General features: G+C 49.9%; 1 protein-coding gene across 1 annotated transcript in view; it reads left to right on the top strand.

Annotated features, from left to right (window-relative positions):
• Positions 1-23,929, top strand: part of LOC103252449 (DENN domain-containing protein 1A-like) — a 69,179-nt gene that overhangs the window by 43,732 nt on the left and 1,518 nt on the right. Inside the window, 4 exon segments of the mRNA XM_008051071.1 lie at positions 3,970-4,058; positions 18,687-18,815; positions 22,048-22,306; positions 23,312-23,928. Coding sequence (XP_008049262.1) covers positions 3,970-4,058; positions 18,687-18,815; positions 22,048-22,306; positions 23,312-23,928 — 1,094 coding nt within the window.

The raw sequence follows: 23,929 nt of genomic DNA, 5'->3' as shown, positions 1-23,929 counted from the left end.
TGAGCTCACGCCTGCCTCTCTCCATGGTCTCTCCTTGGTACCTACCAAACAATCTCCCATAAGCCAAAGTCGGCCATTAGGGAGCTCTCAGAATACCCCTCTAAAGCTTGGGATTCAAGACAGGCAGGGAATCTCTTAGGAAGCATAATTTGGGACACAGTTGCTCCCCTTGGAAACATTCTAGTGTTAGAGGCGTCTAGACAAGCAACTCTATGTAGTCTCACTGGTGTGGGGACTTGTACAGATAAGGACTTGAGGGGCAGATGTTGCTGTGAGAAGAACCTGAATAGCACTGCCCCTGCCACTGAGGCACTAGCCCAGCACTCAGAGCTGCGCTCCACTGGATTTATGGCATCTGAAGAGGCAGTGTACCTAAGGAGGACCAGCTCTTCTAGGCTTGGAAGTTAGGCCTCCTCTGGTTTGAATCACAGCTTGGCCACTTCCTAGCAGTGTGACCTTAGGCAAGAACCTGTCTTCTCTGAGCCTTGGTTTCCTCATCTGTAAAGTGGGTTTAGCAATACCCACCTAGTAAGGATATTGAGATTGCGTGTGTATAGTGTCTAGCACAGTCCCTGGCATGAAATGGTTGCATACAGCCCCAGACTCTTCCTGCCAAGCAGGGCCACTAAGAGACCAATTTAGGAGATGATTTGTGCTTTCTGGGCCCTGGAGTCCCCAGGCCCTAGGCACTGTTCATTCCATGTGTATTTAGGCAGGCATTTCTGGTGGACACTACTACACACTAGATGGGAACCCGGAAGACACAGTTATGGAACCCCTCGAGGGCCTTAAGAGGGCAGCCTGACAGGCTGTCACGTCAGGAGCCATCGGCCTCTAGCCGCCTTTGCCAGGTTGCTTAGCCTCAAGTGTTCCCAGCAGTAGTGCAGCCATTAACTGAGATAGCAAGGGCGTGGGGCAGGGTGACCATTCAGCCTTTCTGGAAGGAGCTTTGTAGCCTGGTACCTGTGACTGGAGTTCAGATGTTACCCTAGGATTTGGGTTTTCTTTTTGAAGAGAAGGAAGAGGAAAGAACAGTGTCTCCTGGACTGGGGGGTGTGGATTGGGGCTCACCAGGGAGAGGCAGGCTGCGGTCGCCTGCATGCGAAGTGCTTTATAAGCTCTGTATTTATTATTTCTTGCTCACCATTAAAATCAAATGTGCTCGGTGCTTTTGTATTCAATACACATTTAACCCTGCCGACTTAGATTTCTCAGGTTTTAAATCCAGTGGGGAATTGGCTGGCTTCCCAACTTTCCCCTCCAGTCCCCCTTGAACAGAGCTGGAAATCCCTGTTTAGCATTTTCTCCCCTGGCGCTGCTGGGATCCTAACACTGGTGGGGCCAGTCACTGTTGTGTGTGCATGTGGGTTTTTTCCTTCATCCTGAGCCCCTCCCTTCCTAAGCACCCCGGAAAGACGGATGTGATCGCTGAAATATGACGGGAGTTGTCTGCATCGTCTTGTGATTCAGGCTTAATTAAACCATTTTGTCTGTGTGTGTCTGTGCCTAGTTGTGGTCTGCTGCTGTGTGTGTGAGTGTGTGGCGGAGGGGAGAAAGAGGGAGAGAGGGAAGGAGGAAGGGAGGGAGGGAGGGAGATTTGGACATGTGCTTTCACCTCTCATGCATGCCTCCATGAGTGTGTATTTGTGCGATTGTGTAGCTGGATTCTTGAAGCCTCAGTGTGTCTCTGAATGGTTGTCTGTGAGCAAAATTTTGTGTCTGGCTTTGTCCACACCAGTCAGGTGTGTGTGACTCGGTGTATCTGTAACTGTGCTGGGGACTGACCATCTCTGGGTCTGGCGAGCATGTCTCTCCCTCCCCGTCTCCGTGGCCCCCTCCCCCTCTCGCTCTCCTGCTCTGTCTGTTTTATCATCCCTAATGAAGCAGTCTCCTCCATCGATCCCGCTGATTGCCAGCCCATTCCTTTTGTTTGTTGGCGCTGAGCCATTCAGCGGCACTCTGACAGCTCAGCTCGTCTAATTAGCTCTGTTGTTCTTTTTCCCCATGTTTCACCACGTTGCAAGTTCAGTTGAAGTTGCCACAAACTTAATCCCCCCATTTCAGCCACAAGTTCACATTCTTAACCCGCCTTTATTGTACCAAGGAGCAGCCCTGTGCAAGGATGAGCTGACAGGCCTTAAAGCCTGACCTTTCCTGAAAGCCCTGACCCAGGGCCCCCAGGCCAGGGGCAGAGCTGCTCCTTTACCCCACCAGCACTCCTGCCTTTGGGGGGAAGGGGAGTTCGTTCCAGCAAGGTGACACTGTTTATTGGCAGCCAGAAGAAGCTGGCTCTGGCTGCGGAAACCAGTTCAGGTTTAGAATGGGTAGCGGGTGTATCCTTTTGTTTATTCAGCAAATGTTGACAGAATGTTTGCTGTGTGGCAAGCACAGTTCTAATAACAATGATAATAATAGCAATGTTAATGCAGTTCTTAGATTCCAAACAGTAACATTCATTTCTAAAAATCTTGCTGAGCAACCACAATATACCAGGCACTATCAAGATAAGTCAGGGGTACAAGAACCCTAAAACTCATCCTCTAATCCAGAGACACTCCCCTCATCTTCCTTTTGTTGTTGATATCCAGGACACAGAGAAGCAGGATGAGCATTTATTAAGCCCCACTAAGTACAGACTCCTGCTGGTCTTTCCCCGCATCTGGTCATTGAATCTTCACAATAACACCATAGAAGAAGAAACCAGCTTGGTGGAATGCCTTTGGCATTTGCCACATCTCTGATTTGCCAGATCAGACTGGCCACTCCACAGGAAAAACTTTGGTTACACCAGACATGCACAGACCTGAGGGCTTGTTTAAGACTCTATAAAGACTTGTCTTGTAGGCAGCCAACTTGTGTCATCTGTGTTCCTCAGCCATTGTGCTGTGTCGCCCACAACTTGCTGAGGGCGGGGCGGGGGGGTTTGCTCAGGAAAAGGGCAGGCAGGAAACAGTGTGTGCCTGCTCTCCTTCCCTGTCTTCTCGAAACTCAGCAATTGTAGCCTCTCATCTGCAGTGAAAGCAAGCCCCCTGCACCAGGAGGCGCTGTCATTTTTATTGGCAGTGAAATTCAGAGAGACTTTTAGCTTAGCTCTCAACCTGTCCCTCTCAGGCATTGGAAATGTTCAGAGATGACCATGCCAAATTTAAAGCCATGTAATGTTGATTGGACCGAATGAGTATCCTTCTAAGGGCACCTAGAAATTCTCAGCGTAACACCTATCGTGGGCTCTGGTGGGGTAAGAGGGTGTCTTTTTCTAGAGGCTCTCATCTTGTCTTTCAGAAAAACCCATCTTGTCACTGCAGCACCAGCAGTGGGATTAGCTTTGTATATTTCCTAACACATATACTGACCTGGTTCGAGGTCTGCATGGTGAGTGTTGCCATACGAGGTGTGTAGCATCCTGGCTGAGCCCTGCTGGGAGGACTGTTCAGGGGATGCCATGAGAAGCAAAACAATGATTTGTATGGGCACTCTCTAATGCCACTTTTGTTTAGAGAGGGAAATATGCATCCTATAATTCAGTTGTAACAAGAGCAAACTAAGCTTGTGTACTCTAAAAACAAGGGAAACCTTTTTGTTCTACAAAACCAGCTTCTGGGTTCCAGAGAAAGGAGAGAAGGAAGTTGTCATTGGTAAGGGCCCCTTTGTTCTGGGTCCCATGCAGACATCATGTCATTGAACCACAGCCCTGCCAAGAGGCCTGTGGAACTGTTCCCATCTTGCAGGTGAGAAAACCAAGCACTTCAGGAGAAACTTTCTGTTTTGAATAGGTCACAGAATTCCAATTAATGTATCAATCTCCTGCAAATTAAATGGTAATGTTTTTTCTTGATAAATAAAACTTTTGTAGCCCATCCTCAAAAATTCCTAAACATTTCCTTTGGGACCACTAATCCAAATCTTCAGAATATTCCTATATGGCTTTTCCAACTCACTCCTTGGGGATTTTCCCCTGTGCCCCTCTAGGTGCGCCCACCTCGTCCACATGTTGTTAAGAGGCCGAAGAGCAACATCACAGTGGAAGGTCGGAGGACATCTATCTCAAGCCCTGAACAGTGAGTACCGCATTGTTCCCTTCCCTTCTGTGTGCAAGAACCCAGTGGGGCCAGTGCTTTATAGAGCCCAAGCATGCAGCCCCAGCCTTTGAGAGGCTTCTCTGGAGCCTCAAGTAGGTGTTTCACAAAGGGATCAGTCGGGATGGGAGCTTGGTCTTCTGCTCATCCTAATTGTCACACCAGGGGGAGACCCCAGAGGCCAAGGAGCTGGGTGCCTGGGCTGGATTTTGAGTGAGACCCAAAGGGTACTCAGATAGGTTCAGAAGAAAGTCCCAAGCTTCTTATCTTGAATGAAGGTGAAGATGTAGAGTCAGCAGGTGAGGGTTAGGAACCTGGCTAAGGAGGCCACCACCACCCTAGGCCTGCTGGTACTCAAGGTCTCTATGACTCAGTTCTATACTCAAGACTGTCCTTGCCCCGCTGTCCTACCCCCACCAGGGCCCTTTGCCTACCTGTGCTGTAGCATTTATGTTGCTATGATTCTTCTTCTCTACCTCCCTTATACCCATAGCTCCTCAGGACAGGCACTGGGTGTTACGCACAGCGTCTTGCACAGAAGGGCTTAGAGTCACTTGCCAAGCAGCTGTTGGGTAGATGAGGGTAGTGAGCGAGGAGGGCAGACAAGCAGTGGCCCTGCATAGGTGAAGGCTGAGAGCTGCAGACAGCTCTGACTCCAGAGCCATCTAGAGAAGGTGGTCCTGCCTTCCTTTGTCCCCAAAACTCACAGCCCTGGGTCTCTGCCCAGACAACTCAACAACTACACACTGGCTTCCTGAGACACTTTGAAAAAGTACATGAATTCAGCTTAGTCTCAGGTTGTTGGGGGAGTAAAAAAAATCCCTCCACGTACCCTAAAGTCCTTTGGGTGGAAAGGGGAATGCCCCTCACATCTGGCCTGCTTTCAGAAAATTTCTCAGGGAGGGGTAGGTATGGTGGTTCACGCCTGTAATCCCAGCACCTTGGGAGGCCGACGTGGGAGAATCGTTTGAGCCCAGCAGTTCAAGACCAGCCTGGGCAACATAGTAAGACCTCATCTCTACAAAAAAATCAAATTAGCCGGGTGTGGTAGCACACACCTACAGTCCCAGCTACTCAGGAGGCTGAGGTTGAAGGATCACCTGAGCCTAGGAGGTTGAGGCTGGGGCAAAAGAAGTTAAGGGAGATGGCAGGTCCTAGAACTGGAGCCAGGAGGAAGAAATGATTCTGAAATATCAAGCTGTGGCCTAACCAAGGTTGCAGTACACTTCAGCTGACCCAGGATTCTCTACTTTACAAAAAGGGTACTGTCTTTACAGAACCAACCTACCCAGATAGCCCTCAGACTTTGCCCAGAAAGCTCTGGAATTGTGTGTGTGTGTGTGTGTGTGTGTGTGTGTGTGTGTGTGTGCACGCACACACATGCGCATGCATGTGCAAGTATACACACACACACACACACACACACACACACACACACAGATGCTTGGTTGTGAAAAATTTGAAAAAGAAAACTCCTGAAGTTGGATTGTCAATTTAACTTTTGCTCTGCACAATAGGATGGTGGGAAGATGAGGGCTAGGGCCTGGCCGTGACTGGTATGGATTATGATTGCCCCCTTGTGGAAAGAATACTGCATTGCGTCCGAGTTTCTCAGACCCTAAAGATTTATCCTGAGGGGGACAGAATTAGTCACATTTTTTTAATGTAACCTCTCTAAAACTGGGATAAGCCTTTCAGACACAGTACTGGGATGCAAAGTCATGGGCCTGTAGATATTGAGATGCAAACCCAGAAAATTCTTGCACTGCACAGAAACACCCAGAGTTAACAGCACTCCACATCCTACAGAAAAGCAGTCCCCCATTTTGTGACCAGGTTCCTGGTTAGAGGTTAGACTTCTCATCACTGGTACTTACGGTATTGTTTTTCAAACCCAGTGAAAGAGATGACTTGCTAGTGTGTGCCAAAGAGCCACTGTCGGATAATCCCATTTTCCTGGTTATCACGTCAACTATGTCAGTTTAGGTTGTTTGGGGGTTTTTTGTTTGTTTGTTTTTGCAATGTGGCCTGTTTTAGATTTCTGTTTGGGAAATATTTGGGGTTGAAATGAACCAGTGGTAGCATGGGGACTGGTTTGGTGGCTTGGCAAACTAACAGTGATAGAAAACAAATGACAGGTTTTCTGTGACCATATACCACAGTGGCTCAGGCCCATGAGGGGACAGAGAGATACGTTTTGGGACATATTCCAAGGTTTTCTTTTCACATTTATTAATGAGGAGGGGGAGGCGGTTCTCCAATAATGCCAGTAGCATCTCTGGTGCAACCCTGGTGTTTTCCTGTGCCTCTCCCCATGCTGCCTTCCCCCACCACCCCACCCCTCCGAGCTCCTCCACTTCCAAATGCCATGTCACAACAGCACTTGGATGTGTTTTTCTCAACTGTCATCAACTCCAGCTGGCAAGACCAACTTCTTGAAACACAGGAAGCATCCAGCGGAAAATATTTTAATAAAACAGACTCCTCATAAAATATTGTTCTGGGGGGGAGGAAACCGGCTCCACCAATCTGTTGGCATTCTATTGGGAGACATGAGAAGATGAGCCGGTAGCAAGAGCCAGGTCCTAATGGGCCTTTGTTGGGGGTGGTTCTGTGTTGGGCACATGGACTCAGTGCCTGGCCCTTTAATCTGGCCTGGGATTTCTTGACTCATAGATCTTTGTCTCCGCTGGGAATATCAAAGTACTTCAGAAACTTAGAGGATTTGGGCAGCAGAAAGGGATGCAAGATCTTTGAAGTCGAGGGGAGAGATTCAGGCCTCCTGACTTCCTGCCCCAACTCTCACTTCCAATAGCACATTAGATAACTAGGTTTGTGGACAGTGAGATGAAGATGATTAAGAATAAGATCATGTCCTGCAGTAGCTACGCATCCTGGGCTTCCTCGCAGCCCAGGAGCACTGGCCATCAGCTTTCAGGCCAGTCTACCCTTGAAGCTTGTTTCTTCCCTTTCAGATGATGTCCTTTCGTCCACTGCTCCATCTGTCCATTCGTGCATCCATGTATTCAAAAATATCTTTGAAAACCTACTAGGTGCGAGTGGCATGGGATTTTTAAGAGGAGGCCTTGAGGGAAAGCTTCCATGCTGACCCTTTTGTTGACTTACATTTTCCCAAAATGAAATTTTTCTGTCAAATTTTCCTCCTGAATTAAGAGTAAGTTTTCTAGCTCCTTAAAACCGTCCCTTGACAGTTGGAAGAACACTTGAGGAAGATTTCTGGGGAAAACATTCCATTTTTCGGTTAACATTAGTTGGTTAATATTCAGTTAATATTTCTCTTCAAGAAGTATTAGCTACTCCCATTATTAATCAGAGCAGAGCTGACAGAATGCCCCAGGGCTTCCTCAGGGTAGAGTTAGGGGTCGCAGGAATCCCGCAGGAGAGGCCATGGGGTAGAGACCAGCCAGCAAGAGGCACAGTGGAGCACCTATTGCATTCTACACCCTCTTGGGCAAGCATAGTCTCCCATTCCAGAGTGGAGAAAATGTACTTGACCTCTGTTCCCAAGGTCACCCAGTTAGAAAGTAGCCAGGATTCAAACTTCTGCTTAATGTCATTCTCTCCATTAGCCCTGCTGCTCTCCTTGTGACAGGGCCTTTGGGGGTCCACTTTTAGTCTGGTTTTGCTCAGAGAGACAGCCCCATGTCCTAAGATGACTTGCCCAGCAGGCCACCCTTCCTCTCTGGTTCCCTGGAGGCTGGAATTGGAAGCCAGAGCTGTTCACTCCCCTTACCACCAAAGAAGGTGTGTTTCTTCTTGGGGAAGGAAAGAGAAGTAATACTTACTGAACATCCCTTAAGACCGTGAAACAGATAGTAAAATAATTTTTGTTTTAATTATAGTAATACAAGACAAATATTTTGCAAAAGTATGTTTTAATGAGTTGTTTCATTTCTATAATGTAGCATTCAGTGCATTTTACAACTAAAATGATATATAAATTTATGGAGGATAACCTAAATGGTAAACCCTGTATAGCCTATTACCGTGTCTCCCCCCAGACCAGAGAAGAGTGCCTCCATATTTCTTTCATGGCAACAACCTAAAATAAAATGAATGCTCTTGAGAACCTGGGAAAAAAACGATTGTGAAAGGTAGGTGGTGACTCTCCCATTTAACAGATGAAGAAACCAGTTCAGAGAGAGAATTTTAGTAATTTGCCCAAAGTCTCAGGGCCAGAAAACAGAGATTGTCTGTCTGATGACAGAAGCTTGGTCCTTTCTTCTTTACTAATTAGGTTTTTTGTTAAGAGCCTAATTATGCTTATGTGCTGCTCTGCCTAGGGAGGATGATGGCCACTGCTGTGGGCACAGTGAGGTTCACAGCTTCCCACCTATTAAAGGTGATCTCCAGGCAGAGTGTGCACAGTTGCCGGGCCCCAAGTTATTTTCCTTTTGGCCTGCCAGGTATTGGGGAATTGCCCATCCAACTTGAGGCTTAGAAAGAACCATAGCAAGCTCTGAAAGGGAGTACTGTTACCTGAGCCACCCACCCCCTCAGAACTGCACCCTGTGGTAGACCAAGGCCATGACAGGATGTGACCATGCAGACCCCAGGTTACTTCTCTCTGCCAGGCATCTCATTTGTTCCCTGCTTGGAGACTGCAGTGGGAGCCAGGCAGTAACCCTCAGAGCTGCTGAGAGAATGGAGGGAGATAATTATATGCACCCACCACCTGTTTAATTGTCACAACCCAGATGTAAGGCTGTCTTCTGAGTCTTAATGGTTAAGGGGCTTGTAGTCAGTGGTAGATCTGAGAATCCCCCCTCTCCCCTCCCATCCTGACCGTCTGTAGAGCCAAGCTCTTTCAACTGAATGCTTGTCTCCTAATGTGTCTCCTAATGGGTGAGGCACAGACTACCCTCCAGTCTCATGGGTATTCACTGGCTGCATCCTGGTTACTTAACATTTCATTGTACTCAGTAAGAATGGGCCAGATTTAGCCATGAGGGCCCACGAGCTGTTGCCCTGCTCACCTCTCTGACCAGATCCACGCAAAATCTACTCTTTTCAAGTACTTTTTGTTTGTTTGTAAAAAATTAACTCACAACCTTATAGGCAATCTAGAAGTTAGGAAAAAGAGACAGGTTCATTCTGAATCCCACTACTTTACTTCAGCTACTCATTAGCATTTCTGTAGATTGCTGTCCAGTCTCTGTCCTATATATATTTTATAAAGCTGCAGCTTCCTTGCAGTATCCCATCGTGTGGACTCATTCCATGGATCTTTGTCACTCCTATTGTTTGTGACTTCAGAAGAACCAATGTGTGTATGTTTCTGGTCTACCTAACCATTTCCCCCAGAATGGATCTTTAGATTGTTTCCAGGTTTTCGTTAATAAGAAAAATGCCGGGGTAAATATCCTTGTTCTCCATGCTTTTGCTCATTTTATATCACTATAAGAAATGGAATTATTAACAACTACCATTAACTGTGAATGTGCTAAGCACTTTACATATACAATTTTATTTAATCCTCACAAGAAATATGTGGGGGTAGCTATTACAAGCTCTTTAGAAGCAGCTGACTCCAAGAGGTTGTCACTGCCCTCGGTCACACAGCTAGTTAGTAGCAGAGCTGCATCTCAAACATGTCTCTTTAATGTCAAACGCCTATAGCCTTAACCAGTCATGTAGGAAGAGTTATGCCCCACATGGCTAAATAATTTTCTAAAGGAATTGTACCACCTTATACGCCCACCAGAAATGGATTCCCTGGAAACCTGGGTCTGGAAGACCCAGAGAAATACATGACTGGCATTAGAAATCCTTCTGGACAAGGAAAGATTCCACAGTTAGTGCTAGCCGGGTAGGCAGTCTGTGCACCAAATGGCCAGCCCATGCTGCATAGGAATTGGCATGTCTGATCCTCTGAATTGCACTGTGTGACCCCAGCACCAAAGCCCCAGAAGATTAAAATAAGATCAGAAGAAGCTGCCAGAAGCATTTAGTGAGAACCCTGCCCAAAGCCCAAGTTTCAGAACACTTTGCAATTGTCTCTCTTTGGGCCAGTTGCACACACACTCTAGCAAAGGCCTGTGTGCTGCTTGTGCATGTCTGACATGCCTCACCCTCCCAGGAGCCTGGGCTCAGCACAGCCTCAGCAGTTCAGTCCTAGCCATGGTTCACATGGAGTAGAACCCTTTCCCTCTTGCACAGCCCCCAGAATCCCCTCAGTGTGGGCCCATTATACAAATGGTGGCCTGGTGCATGGGCAGGGCTTTGGCATCCAAAAGGCCTGGTTTAATATCCTGGCCCACCAGCCCTGAGACTCTGAGCATGTCTCCTTGCCCTCTTTTTTTTTTTTTTTTTTCTTTTTTAACCTTGATTCTCTAAGAACATGGTTTGGAAAAGTGCCCAAAGGAGACACAGAAGCATCCTAAATTAGCAGGGCACACAGCCTCCCCTCCTGCCTCCTCTCCTGCAATGGCTACCTTGCCCCAGCACTCAGACATCCCTGACACCTCCCCCATGAGCTGCCTATGTCCCCTTCCCATGCCCAGAGTCCCCTAGGCTTCCCCCGATATGGTGCTAACCTACTGTGTTGTGGTTTTCTCTTTTGTGCACACACATGAGCCATCTGTGAGTCCTCCTCAGCTTTGACTTTCCAACTTCTGAACCAGAGCCTAACCCAGACCTCTGCTCAGAGATGTTTCCTAAATGAATGATCTAAGGACTCAATGAAGGCAGGGCTCAGCTTAAGGCTTAGTGCCCTGGAGGTGGGGGAGGCAGTGTCAGTTAACAACCACAAACATGTCAAGAGCACCTACTATGCACCAGGTATGATTAGGATGTGTGTATGAAGCCACCCTGCCCTGGCTCTCTAAGAGCCAGGACCTACAATGAGCCCCAGGAGCAAGTCTTCAAGATGCCAGCTGGGCCCTGCGCCCTAGAGTTAGGGCAACTTTTTCAGTTCTGCCCCCTGGAAGGCTACCAGCCCCACTCTCTGAGTGGCCAGTGGCCTACAAACCCCAGCAGAAGGTCACAGACCCAACTGGCAGGGTGAGAGGCTCCTGACTTGACTCTCTCTCACATACACACGCACACATACATACCCTGATACCCACATCCAGTGGATTCTAGGCCCTGGAGATGAAGTCAAGCCTCAAGCAAGCCAAGCCTCAGCCCCAAATGGAAAAACAGGAACTGCCAAGAAGCCCCCATCCCCACCCCAGGAGTCCTCCAAGGATCTGCAGCAGCCCAGGAAACACAAGACCTACTTGTCTCCAGCCACCTCTGCCAGGCCACTCGAGGAAAGGACTTCTCCCAGGAGCTGCCACCAAGAGGCAGTTAACTCCAGTTGGAAAGCCAAGGCCTCAGAACACTTAGGAAAAGGGCCCATCCTCCAGATGTGGCTGAGTTCAGTCGCCTCAGAAAGGTTCTGCACCCTAACTACAGTGGTGTCTCTCAAGTGCCTGCTCTGTGCCTAGCAATTTCACATGTGTTAAGCTCCCTGCTCCCCAAAAAACTCTTCGCAGCCAGGGCATTGTCAACCTCATTCAACCATGAGGGAGCCAAGGCTCTACCCAGTGGAATGATTTGCCCTTGGTCCAGGACGTGCACTCACAGCTGCCAGGTTCCACGCTACTTTCTCACCCTCACCACTGCTGCCACAGTCCCCAGAACTCAGTCTCCAGACCAAAGCATTTGGAGGGAGAGGCCATCCTCAGAGCGAGGAACACTTGTCCTAGACCACCTACATAATATCTCTTCCCGGTAAAGGAAAGTGCCACCAAGGTGTCCCCATCCCTGTCTTCCCTGTACCGCAGAGCCTGGAGAGTGGGCAGGGGAGTGAAGCCCATGCCTTGTCTTGGACCTCTCCTATGTGAGTGTCCACCCAGTGGCCCTGAAAGGACTTCTCAGGGTATGCTTGGGCATGGGTATGGACCAGTGGAATTGGCATTAGTCATTTTCGTTGAAAGGAGAAATGAATGAGTGAACACACAAATTGAGACATAGTTAAAAAGATGCATGAATGAAGGTTAGACAGGCAGAGGATACAACCAACCCAAGAGAGCTGGGGCAGCCCAACCAGCACAGTGTCCTGCTTCTGACTGTGCTGCCACCCTGAGGCCTCACCTAAATCCAACCTTGGGATGGGGTTGCCTTTAATCCTTGTACTGCTTTGAGATCCTCCACCACCTGGTCTCTGCCAACCCCATGAGCCTCTTCTTGAGCTCCTCCCAGAGACACCTCTGGACCATTGTGCAGCTTCTGCTGTGCACGGGGCTAAAAGCCCAGCTGCCACATCACCTCCTCCATGGAGCCTTGTCCAAGAGCCCCTGAGCCAGGTACATCTCACCACAGATCTCTGGCACAGCAAGTCCCCAGAGGGGTGAGAAGGCCCCAGTCTCCACACTTGCCCATCTCCTTTAGACTAGTTCACCTGACATGTAGAACACCCTTTTGATCATGGTTTGTCTTCTCATTTCCAAGGTGAATATACCTGCCACCAAAAAGGAGTTAACTCCATTTGGAAAGCCAAGCCCTCAGAATGCTTAGGAAAAGGGCCCGTCCTCCAGACATGGCTGAATTCAGTAGCCCCAGAAAGATTCTGTACCCTAACTATGACGACATCTTTTTTTTCTTGAGGAAAAAAAATGCTCTGTGCAGCAGGTTCCTCCCTCTGTCTCCAATTCTTCCTCCCTGAAGACAGTCCTAGCCCTTATCCTGAGTCACTCGGAGAATAGCTCCAGTCCATTCCAGAGCTTCCTCTGTGGAGCCTGTACCATGCGGTTTTCTCCAGGAACCCAGGAGCCTCTCAGTCTTGTTTTCGATTCCTTTTATTTTTCTTCCCTCCCCCCCCTTTTTTGTTTTGTTTTGTTTTGTTTGTTTGTTTTTTGTTTTGTTTGTTTTGTTTTGTTTTGAGTTGGAGTCTCACTCTGTTGCCCAGACTGGAGTACAGTGGCACACTCCCAGCCACTGCAGCCTCAACCTGCTGGGCTCAGGCAATCCTTCCACCTCAGCCTTCCAAGTAGCTGGAACTACAGGCACGCACTAAAATGCCCAGCTAATTTTTGACTTATTGTAGAGACAAGGTCTCGCCAAGTTGCCCAGGTGAGTCTCAAACCCCCGGACTCAGGCAATTCACTCACCTCGGCCTCCCAAAGCGTGGGATTACAGGCTGAGCCACCGAGCCCAGCCCATCTGTTTTGTTTTAAGAGAAAGGGTTTTGCTATTTTGCCCAGGCTAGCCTCAAATTCCTGGGCTCAAGCAGTCTTCCTGCTTCAGCCTCCTGAGTAGCTAGGACTACTTGCCCACACCACCATGCCCAGCTAATTTTTGTTCTAACCTCTGCACATGCTCAGGGTGTGTTCTATCAGAGTGTGTGGCTCTGTGTCATGGTCACGGAAAGAAATAATGTGAAATCTCCTGGAGGGATTCTCAGATGATGCTGATGTACTAAGATATGCCCAGCTGAGGACTACTAGCTATGCCTAGAAAGGTCTGGGAAGGCAGAGACCACATTATTTATCCTTAAACACCTAGGGAAGACCCCATGCAGGATACACATGCTCAGAGTCTATGTGCTGGCAGGTGAATGTGGCATGTGGACAGTAATTGAATATTCACTACGTGTTGGGCCCCATGCAAAGCCTTTCCCAAATACTTTCATTTAACTTTTGTGATAGGACTGTCAGGAGGCCTGGAGAATCTCCATTTTACAGATAAGAAAATGAGGTTCAGGGAGGTGACATGACTTCTCCAAGGTAGCCTGGATACAAAGGGAAGGATGGTGGGCAGGGCAGCAGGACAAACTGGCATCCACTAGACAGGCAGGACCTGGGCTTATCCTGTGACTGCCCCTGCTCATCAGCGCCCCCCCCCACTAGAGCCATGTGATGGAGGGAACAGAGCGGTCAAGACACTTACGAAGTGAAGATCCTTTGTGCTGGAGTGAAATGATCCTTTAGAAAATGATCACCGGCTCCCCTTCATTACCTCCAGAGACCAAGTCCTTGCCGATTTTTTCCCGTCTTTATCTCAAGTACATTTAAATGTCAATTAAATTTGAAATATCTACATTTGTCAGCATTTCATTTTGGGCCAACGTGACGTGCTGCTGATTTGTCCACGCGATGTGACACATGAAAAAAACTCTCGAGATGCAGATCTTCCTCATTAAAAACTAAGCCAGTGCGATCCCGGCACGGCAGAGAGCACAGAGCACATCCCGGCTTCCTGACGCCATGTCTCTGACATGGTATTTAAAAAGGAACAGCCTCGCCTGTCACCACTGTCACACACGCGCACTAACCAGCGACACGTTAAGCCAAACATTAGAAAGGGCTTGGAAAGTCATCTGCATGGGAACTCCGTGCAGAGGCGAGGTGGGTCGAGGCGGGAGTGGCTGTGGGGGCTGATGGGGTCTGAGCAGTGATAGACGGCCAGCCTTTCTCTCTCGCCAAGACTCCACAGCCCTCGCTGGGCAGCCAAGTTCCATGACCTGCCTTTTCACAGACAGCTCTTTGTGTGTAATAAAATCCAGGCAAGTAGTGGGTGGCAGACTGCAGGGTAGTAGCTGAATTGGGTTAATGAGGGAAAAGGTACATTTTTTTTTCATATTCTGCCTTAAGCTAATAAAAAATTTAAGCCTGGACGTTTTCAATGGTTCATCCTTTATCTCTGACAAATATCTGACTGTATATTTCATGGGAGAACATGAGCAGTTGAATTTAAATAAGTTTATTTTGAAATCTCACCTTTCATTAAAAGTAAAAGGGGAAACACTCTACCTCTTATATCATTGTTTCATCCAGGAAACCTAAGAGGCAGGATCTTATAGTGGTTAAAAGTGAGACAAATCCAGCCACAATTCCCACTCTACCTTTAGCTGCTGTGTGACCCAGAGCAAGTGACTTCCCCTCTCTGAGCCTTGACTTCTTTGTATGCAAAATGGGGATGTGACAAGGAATTCCTGAGAAATTGTATGGACAGCATTTAGCCCAAGCCTTGTAAGTACCACTAGTGTCATCATCATCATCATGTGGCCTGGACTTGACAAAGCTCTGATCTGACCACTCACATGGCCAACTTCTCACCTAGGTGTGCCCTGCCACTCTCAGAGACAGGTGGTGTGTCCAGCAAGCACCCTGGGGCTCTTGTGGGAACCACTGCCCAACAAGCCTGACCTGGCCAAGAAAACCAGCTAAAAAGAAAAGTGGTTTGTGAGCTGGACGTTGAGGTTTCCTCTCCTCCTCCGCCCTCCCAAATCACACCAGTGTGGAAGGCACTGGATTTGACAACGACCTGAACTGCAGCAGCCTGATTTAATTAAGCCAAGGTCCAGTCCAGCACAAAGGCTCATTGCTCCATGAACTCAGAAATTCCTGGCAGGTTGAACAGCATTCCACTGACATGCCAAGTGGTGATCTATATTTTCTTGTCAGAGCCAGCGGAGAGACCTGTGCTTAGATGGGTGTTGGAAAGACATTCAAGATGGACATGAGGGCTGCTCGAGAGCCCCGCCCCCCTTGACCTAAGCAGGGGTTGTGGACAGCCACTACCAGCCCTGCTGACCCAAAAGCAAGGACTCTAGGAGCAGACAGCTAAGCTGAGTCCCTTCTCACCACCCCTTGACCAGGCCACCTGGTCACTTCTCTCTTCTTCACCAGTGATTCCCCAGTTCACAGCTACCCTGGGTCTGCTCACAACAAACAGGTGGAAGGTGCCTCTTGGATGCGTGCACAGATAGACAGGTGGACGAAAGGACTCATAAAAGTCTCATCCACTATAAAATCAGTATGGTGACACCTTCCTGCTCAAAACTTGTGAAGGGTAGAAATGACATATGTAAAGACATGGTGCCTGCTTGTGGCTGTCATTTTAAACACTTTCCTGAGGCTCCTGCCTGTCCCTGTATACCTGACACCTTCACCCCACACACAGTCCCATTCTTCATGGCTTAGTGTCTCAGAGGACAAGGGAACTCAGAAAGGGAATGCTTTTATACCACAGCCACAGCTGGTAAAAGGAGCAGATGTGGCAGGGCTCCAGGAAGATGGATAATGCAGGGGTTCCCCAGTGTGCTGGCTTCCTCTGCACTAATGGTGTGCCCCAGGTGGGGAGAAAGAAGAATGAGCCAGGCCTCCACTCTTGATGAACTCAACTGAGAACTGCAAGAGGTTGAACAGTATCTACAAGGGGCTAAGACATGGCCAGAGAGAGCTATCTCAATCTAGGGAGAAATCTTCCGCTGGGAGCTCCAGGGACTTCCTGGTCGTGCCTTTCAAGGTGAAGAGCAGTTGATGCCCCAGACAAAGGGGACAAGGAGGCTGCAGTGTCACCAGCCCAATGTGTCCAAAGATGGTAAGCGTGGCCAAAGTGTGCAGAGAGGCCAGAGGAGGCCACAAAGTGGGCAGAGCCGACATGCAGCGTGGAGTCTGCCCTGCTCGGAGCTCAGGCTTGGCACAGCCACTTGGCAACCCAGAGGGAGCGTGAGTCCAGGGCCTGCCCACCCTCCGTCCCTCACCTGCTCGGGAGAGCTGCCAGCACTGGAGTGAGAGTGGGTGCCCCCTCACTGGTGAACAGGCAAGTCATTCTGCAAAGGTCTGAATATTATTATTCTAACACTTTGCTCAATGGATTTATTTACTTGCCACACAACTGCAGCAAAATCATAATTCAGAATGGTCAATTTGCAGACCGACATGGTCAGTCAGGTCTGTGATTCAAAACAGGACTCCCGGCCGGGCTCGGTGGCTCAGCCTGTAATCCTGCACTTTGGAAGACCAAGGTGAGTGGATTGCCTGAGCCTGCGGGTTTGAGACCCGCCCGGGCAACTTGGCGAGACCTCATCTCTACAATAAATCAAAAATCAGCCGGGTGTGGTAGCACGTGCCTGTAGTTCCAGCTACTCGGAAGGCTGAGGCGGAAGGATTGCCAGAGCCCAGCAGGTAGAGGCTGCGGTGGCCAGGAGCGGCCTCTGCACTTCAGTCTGGGCGACAGAGTGAGACTCCGACTCAAAAAAAAAAAAAAAGCAGGGTGGCCCTTCTGCTCTGGCTCATTTGCACTGGAAGTGGCAGGAGACACTTGCAGAGCCTGAAGCTGGCTGGGGCATGTTCTGCAAGTCAGATCTTCCTGTCTTTTGTGCTGAGGCCCGAGGAAAATACCCACCCGGGCCAATGCTGTCTAGTCCAGAAGGGTTGAGGTGTGTCTCGCCCCTAACATCCAGCGAGGCAGCCTGGGAGCAGAGGAGTAGAGCCACCTCCTGGAACGTGGCCCCGGGCTAGCGGTTTCCCCTCCCTAGCCTCAGCCTCCACTGCTGTTTGAGGACAAAACTCTGCCTGGCCAGCCTCAGGACGGTGGGAGGTGATGGGGTTCTGGTGCGACAGTGCTGGGATCACAGCAAAGGCCAGCCTCAGTCCCCTCGCCCAGTCCTGGGGGGCAGCTGCTGTCCCTCATGTGTCCTCCAGCGGTGGACCCTTTTTGTGAACACACTGCCCTTTCCTGAAGTAAAACCTCAAAGGAATTTCATCATGTAAAGCCAAGACAGGAGACAGCTCTGGCTGGGGGCAAGGAAGAGGAGAAGCCCCACCCAGGGACGCTTGTGTCCTCCTCTGCCCTCTCCCGAAACTTTACTCGCCTCACAGCAAGTCCAGGACATCTGCTCCCTAGGACATGGGCCAGGATTTGAACTCGGGTCTGCATGGCCAGCTCCCCTCTCCTGAGCACGGCCTCTCACGGTCTCTGGTCAGTATATAATTCATAGGAACCGGGCGTGGAGTTTCTCGGGGCTGTGTATGTGTTTGTGTTTATAGAGGCAGAGCTCACAGGTGGCTGACAAGGGAGATGTATTTTTTATAACAATGAATATTTAATTTCCACATCATAGATGAAAAAGACTCTCTGAAGAGGCATCTGAGGGAAACTCCAGAGAGCAGCCACTAATCAGAAAAGGGCCTTCTCACGAGTGCTCTTCCACATGGCTCACTTCTTTCTTTGACTTTTTTTCCCCTGATTATTGAAGTAGATATGCTCATTGTAGAAAATGTATAAGACACGGAAAAATAAAAAGAAGCGGGGGGGAGGAATCACCCATGATCCCACTAGCTATTATTGGCATTTAGGTACTTTCCAGTCTTTTTTCTATGCATTTTTCCAGAAATAGAATGCAGCATGATTGCAATTCTGCATCCTGAGTTTTAAATTTTTCTTCATAAACGTTGTTTCATGGGGGGACAACATTCAGCCACTGTATAGATTCCTATTGCTGAAAATGTAGGTTATTTCATGTTTTAATATTATACACAGAGCAGCAATAAAAATCTTTGCGCCTAATTCTTTGCTACATTTAGGGGTACCTAAGTGGAAGTGGAATTACTAAGTTATAGATGGTGAGTCATGAGTCTAAGGCTCTTGACACATGGAAAACCCACAGTTTCTTTTATGTTTGGGACCAGCTTCCTCACCTTGGGGCCCACCAGGCCTCCAGAGCCCTCTGGCCTCCCAGCAGCCCCCACCCAAGACTGGCGGAGGGAGGCCAGGCCCAGGCACGGATCCCAAAACCCTCCTTCTCACCTGCACGTGGAGTTCTGACAGTGCCCCCTAACTGCCTGTTCTCTTCTCTTTTGTCTTCCTCTGCCCCAGCCTGGTAAAGCCCTTACGACACTATGCGGTCTTCCTCTCCGAAGACTCCTCTGATGATGAATGCCAGCGGGAAGAGGGCCCGAGCTCTGGCTTCACCGAGAGCTTTTTCTTCTCCGCTCCCTTTGAATGGTCTCTCCTTCCTTCTTCCATTTCCCTGATTCTCAACCTGGTGACTCTTCCTGGGCTGCATGTGGGAAAGCAGGGGCTGGCTCACTGGGAGAGGGATGTTTGGGGCGGCTGCCTGCCAATGCCCCAGTGCCAGCATGCAGGGTGGATGCCACCTCCGTATGCCTCCGCCCAGGCATCCATTCCACCAGCCCCACAGGGGAGTAGGGTGACTGGATGAGCTGGGTGCATTGGTCCCTTTCCTTACGGGGGGGGGAAGCATGCACCTGATTGCTAATGGAATTGGTGGCTACAGTTAACCCTGTTGTTGATCCCAAGTGCTTTATCTCAGTACATCTTGGAAAGCCTTGGAGTTGAGGAGTCAGAATTTAATTTTAAGAAAGCAACATTTTACTAATATGGAATGTGTATATTAATGCCAGCATATCCAAATGTTCAGATCTGCCTGACTTTTTAAAGATAGTTTTAATCATTATTATTTATAGCGTCAGCCTCATACCAATTACAAATAGCAGTTGTTTTTTTTTAAGTTTCACCCACGATCCAGTCGCCCCTGAAAATTAAGCTTCTGTAGTCCTTTCTTTGCCAGTTCTTGCCCCTCCGCCCACAAGTTTTTCAGAGCTGGGATTGAGCAGAGAGACAGCTGTTGTCTGTTTTTATTTGTTAACAAGGTTGTGTTTTTAATGGGTGTCTTTATGGGAAGGGAAACTACCCTTTGCTGGACGCCCACAGTACCCACAGTCTTCCAGGGAGTGACTGGGTTGATTGTTTTAGCCATTTTGCAGAAAGGAAAATGTTTTTCCCTCTCTCCTCACAACCCCCTTCACTCTCCTAACCCAGCAGAAGTCCCCAATGTCAGGTCCTTCCCCCCGGGCCGGACCCAGGGGCTCCTCTGGGGACCTTCTACTCCAGACTGCTCTGCCTCCTGCCACTGGCCCCCAGGGTAGGAGGGTCCTGGCCTTTTCCTGCCACCACACTCCTGGGCTCCATACAACTCAATCCCCTCCTGAAGCCCTCCTGTTAGAAAATGGTGGCCAAAGTCAGTGTTGCCCAAGTTGTCACACACTACCTTTGCTGTATACTAAATCTTTCTGTTTTTTTGGGGGGGGTTTTGTTTGTTTGTTTGTTTTAGTTGGAGTCTTACTCTGTCACCCAGACTGGAGTGCAGTGGCCGCTCCCAGCCACCGCAGCCTCGACCTGCTGGGCTCCGGCGATCCTTCCTCCTCAGCCTTCCAAGTAGTCAAAACTACAGGCACGCGCTACCACACCCAGCTAATTTTTGATTTATTGTAGAGACGGTGTCTTGCCAAGTTGCCTGGGTGGGTCTCGAACCCGCGGGCTCAGGCAGTCCACTTGCCTCGGCCTCCCAAAGTGCTGGGATTACAGGCTGAGTCACGTTTTTTGGGTTTTTTAAGTTTTATTAGCTGGATGCAGTGGCTCATGCCCTGTAATCCCAGCTCTTCGGGAGGCTGAGGCCTGAGCCCAGGAGTTTAAGACCAACCTGGGCAATACATAAAGACCTCATCTCTACCAAAAAAAAAAAAATCAAAAGATTAGCTTCTCGGGAAGCTGAGGCAGACAGATCGCATGGGCCCAGGTCGAGGCTACAGTGAGCTGTGATTGTGCCACTGCACTCTAGCCTGAGCAACAGAGTAAGACCCTGACTCAAAAAAAAAGTTTTAATAATTAGCTTTTCCCTAAGCAATAATATTTATTATATCATAGGTTTAATGTATTAGTTATTCTGTCCGTTGCTTATTAGCATAAGAATTAAACCTTTGGCATAAGGAATGTTCATCTATGTGTCAACTTAAAATCCTCTTTCGGGAGCAGGCACCCTACTTGGGTAATGTCCAGGGCCTGAATCCATCATGTTCTCTTTGGATTAATTGATGCCTTAATTATCTAAATAATGGCTAATGCTTGCTTTTTTAGTCCATGACCATAGAGGTCAACACAGACCTTTGTGTATTTAAAAGAAACTGGCCCATCCTAACTCAAAGCAAAATGAGTTATAAAGAACACCATTTCTTTGTGTTTAAGAAGCACACTGACTTTTCTTTATCCTCTGTGTTGTGTTCAAAGTTGATGGAATGACTTTAACTCCTTGGTCAGAGTGATTGAGGGACTTTTGAAGTCTCTCAAACTTGGCGTTCAGTCCCACCTCTTGCCAGGTACTATGTGACACAGGGTGAGTTTCTCATCGATAAAGTCATAGAAGTCCTACTTCATGGGCTGCTTGCATTGCTTCAGGGAGATAGAGTAGTCTGATGGAATCCCTGCCTAGAGTTGGGACTGTCCCTGCCCCGGTTCCTTCCGTGGGTCTTCAGTGTGACCTGCTCTTGACCAGCAGGTGGCGCTATTCCCTCACTTTACCAGTGCCAGGGCACAGGCTCCACCTGACCCAGGGGCCACCACCAGTCCCAACGTCGTGGCTAGAGGCAGAGATGCAGTTCCAGCAGGGGCTCCACTAGAGGTGAGGGTTGACCAGGCACTGCCTCTCCACATGCCCAGTGGGAAAGGAAGGCAGGTGGAATCCTTTGTGACCTACACTTGAGTTGGCCTCGAAGTTGAATGTGTGAATGTACAGAAAGCTGTTAGCATGAAGCGATGCTCACGGGGATTGTTGATGCCACGGCCAGCCTCTGCATATTTGCTGTGTGCCAGGCAGCATTTGTTCCCTGTCACCACTACCACCACCTGAGTGAGCACTGAGGCTCAGAAAGTACATGAACTGCCAAAGGTCCCACAGAGCTGGTCAGCACTGGGTGAGGCCCAGATGGTTTCTGGGTTCCCAGGGCATTCCGGATTGCTGCCCTCTGGAGTGTCCCCAGCTCAGTTTCCCATGAGCCAGTCACAGGCCCCAACCCTGCGACTACTCATGGCCACCAAATGAGGGAACGGGGTGGGAATAGGCACCTGTCTGCCTGCCCACAATTCCCCTTCCAGTCCACACACCTTGTCTGAATGATTCACAAGCCTGCTAGCCAGCTTTATGAAAGGATTCATGGTTTGGAGGGAACTGAGTGGGTCCCCTCAGTATAAGCGAAGGCCAAAGTGACTTGCCCCAGGGCACAGCCCCAGGTCTGTCAGAGTACCCTTGCTGCCTCCCAGACTCCTGTCTCCCAGGGACCCCGGGATGCTCTCCTGGCCTGGACATCCTCAGGCTGGAGGTTGCTCGCTCTTCCCACGAAGGTATGGGTGGGAGAGCCCAGCCTGCTCTGTCTCCTCCCAGGCCACAGCCATATCGGACGCTTAAGGAGTCAGACAGTGCAGAAGGTGATGAGGTGGAGAGTCCAGAGCAGCAAGTGCGGAAGTCTGTGGGCCCCATCCCAGCTCCCCCCGACCGGGCTGCCAGCATCGACCTTCTGGAAGATGTCTTCAGCGGCCTGGACATGGAAGCCCCACTGCAGCCACTAGGCCAGGCCAAGAGTTTGGAGGACCTCCGGGCCCCCAAAGACCTGAGGGAGCCGCCAGGGACCTTTGACTATCAGGTATGGTGTGGGCAGGGAGCTGTCCGCTGGGGCCAGGTACTTTCTGTACAAGGCAAGTAATCCCATGTGACAATGAAAGAGACCAAGGAAAAAAATGACTTTTCCAAGGTCCTCAGCCAGTGCTCAGGGTCAGTCTGACCGCATCCCACCCATTGGGCCAGTGGCCAAACCACCCTAACAGTAGATACTGGAGAAGATGCTGGAGCCTGAAGGGAAGCTGCCCCTACCTAGACGGGCGCTCCAGGACACTCTCCCTTGGACCCCAGGCAGGGCTTTAGCCCTGGAGGAAATGGGATTGTCCCATCCTCACCAAGGCTCCTTGGAAGAGCCTTTGGACCAAAATTCCTAGGTTCTGGGTTATTCCCATTTGACCACTGATTCCCATTGTGACTTCCAATTCATTACATCTCCTCTCTGTGCCTCAGTTTCCTCACTTGCCAGTGGGGACTGCTGGCTTTGCAGGCTCTGGGTCACACAATGGGATTTACAAAGCTCCCAGGAGTGTCCCCTGCTAGGAATGAGGAAGCTCAAGCCAAGAAGGGGAGTGACTTGCCCAGGTCATGTTATGCAGCAGTGGCAGAGCCAGGACTCAAATCCAGTGCTCTCACCTTATTCCCGGTCAGTGTGTCCTGAGCCCCACTCACCTCTTGGGCTCAGCAGTGACTGAAGGTGCCACACGCTCTGAAAAGTAAAAAGGGCCAGCCAGTAGGCGGAGTTGCTTTCCTAAAGCTACTTGGCAACTGCTGGCATAAAAGGACAAGAGCTTTCTCTTGAATCCCTTTGTGCCATAAAGTTAAGAAAAGCCTAGTCTTGGAATCCAGTCACACCTGGGCTTTCTGCTGGTGACCTGGAGAAGCCCCCAGTCTCTCCAAGTTCCAGGAGCTCATCAGCCACATGCCAGGGAGGGCCAGTCCCACATGCCCAGCACACAGGAGGGCATAGGAATGGGCATGTGTCTGTTGCAGGTCAGCCTGTGGTCACTGCCTCCCTCATTCCTCCCAACAGAGGCTGGACCTGGGGGGAAGCGAGAGGAGCCTCGGGATGACAGTGGCATGGAAGCTTGCCCACCCTTACAACAAGCTCTGGAGTCTGGGCCAGGATGATATGGCCATCCCTAGCAAACCCCCAGTCACCTCCCCTGAGAAGCCCTCAGCCCTACTCGGCAACTCCCTGGCTCTGCCCCGAAGGGCCCAGAATGGGGACCGCATCCTGAACTCCAGCAGCAAGGAGGAAGCACCCACCCCCACTCCAGGCAGCATCACCATCCCCCGGCCCCAGGGCAGAAAGACCCCGGACCTGGGCATCGTGCCTCCACCACCCACTGTCCGCCCGGCCAAGCTCCAGGCTGCCAGCACTGCACTCGGTGACTTCTCAGAGCGGCTGCAGACAGACCAGGAAAGGCGAGTGGCCCTGAGCCCAGCCCTGTTCCCAGGGCTCCTTCCTGGCATCGCCCAACAAGGCCCCACTGAACTGCTCCAGCCACTCAGCCCTGCCCCCAGGGCTGCGGGCACAGGCAGCAATGCCCTGCTTGCCCTTCTGGACCCGCTCAGCACAGCCTGGGCAGGCAGCACCCTTCCACCACGCCCTGCCGCCCCCAATGTAGCCACCCCGTTCACCCCCCAG

The sequence above is a fragment of the Carlito syrichta genome, unplaced genomic scaffold, assembly GCF_000164805.1.
Source record: "Carlito syrichta isolate Samal-C Ts95f unplaced genomic scaffold, Tarsius_syrichta-2.0.1 Scaffold158891, whole genome shotgun sequence".
Classification (NCBI taxonomy): Eukaryota; Metazoa; Chordata; class Mammalia; order Primates; family Tarsiidae; genus Carlito; species Carlito syrichta.
Note: the sequence above shows the minus strand (reverse complement) of the source record. Positions and strands in the feature narration are given on the sequence as shown.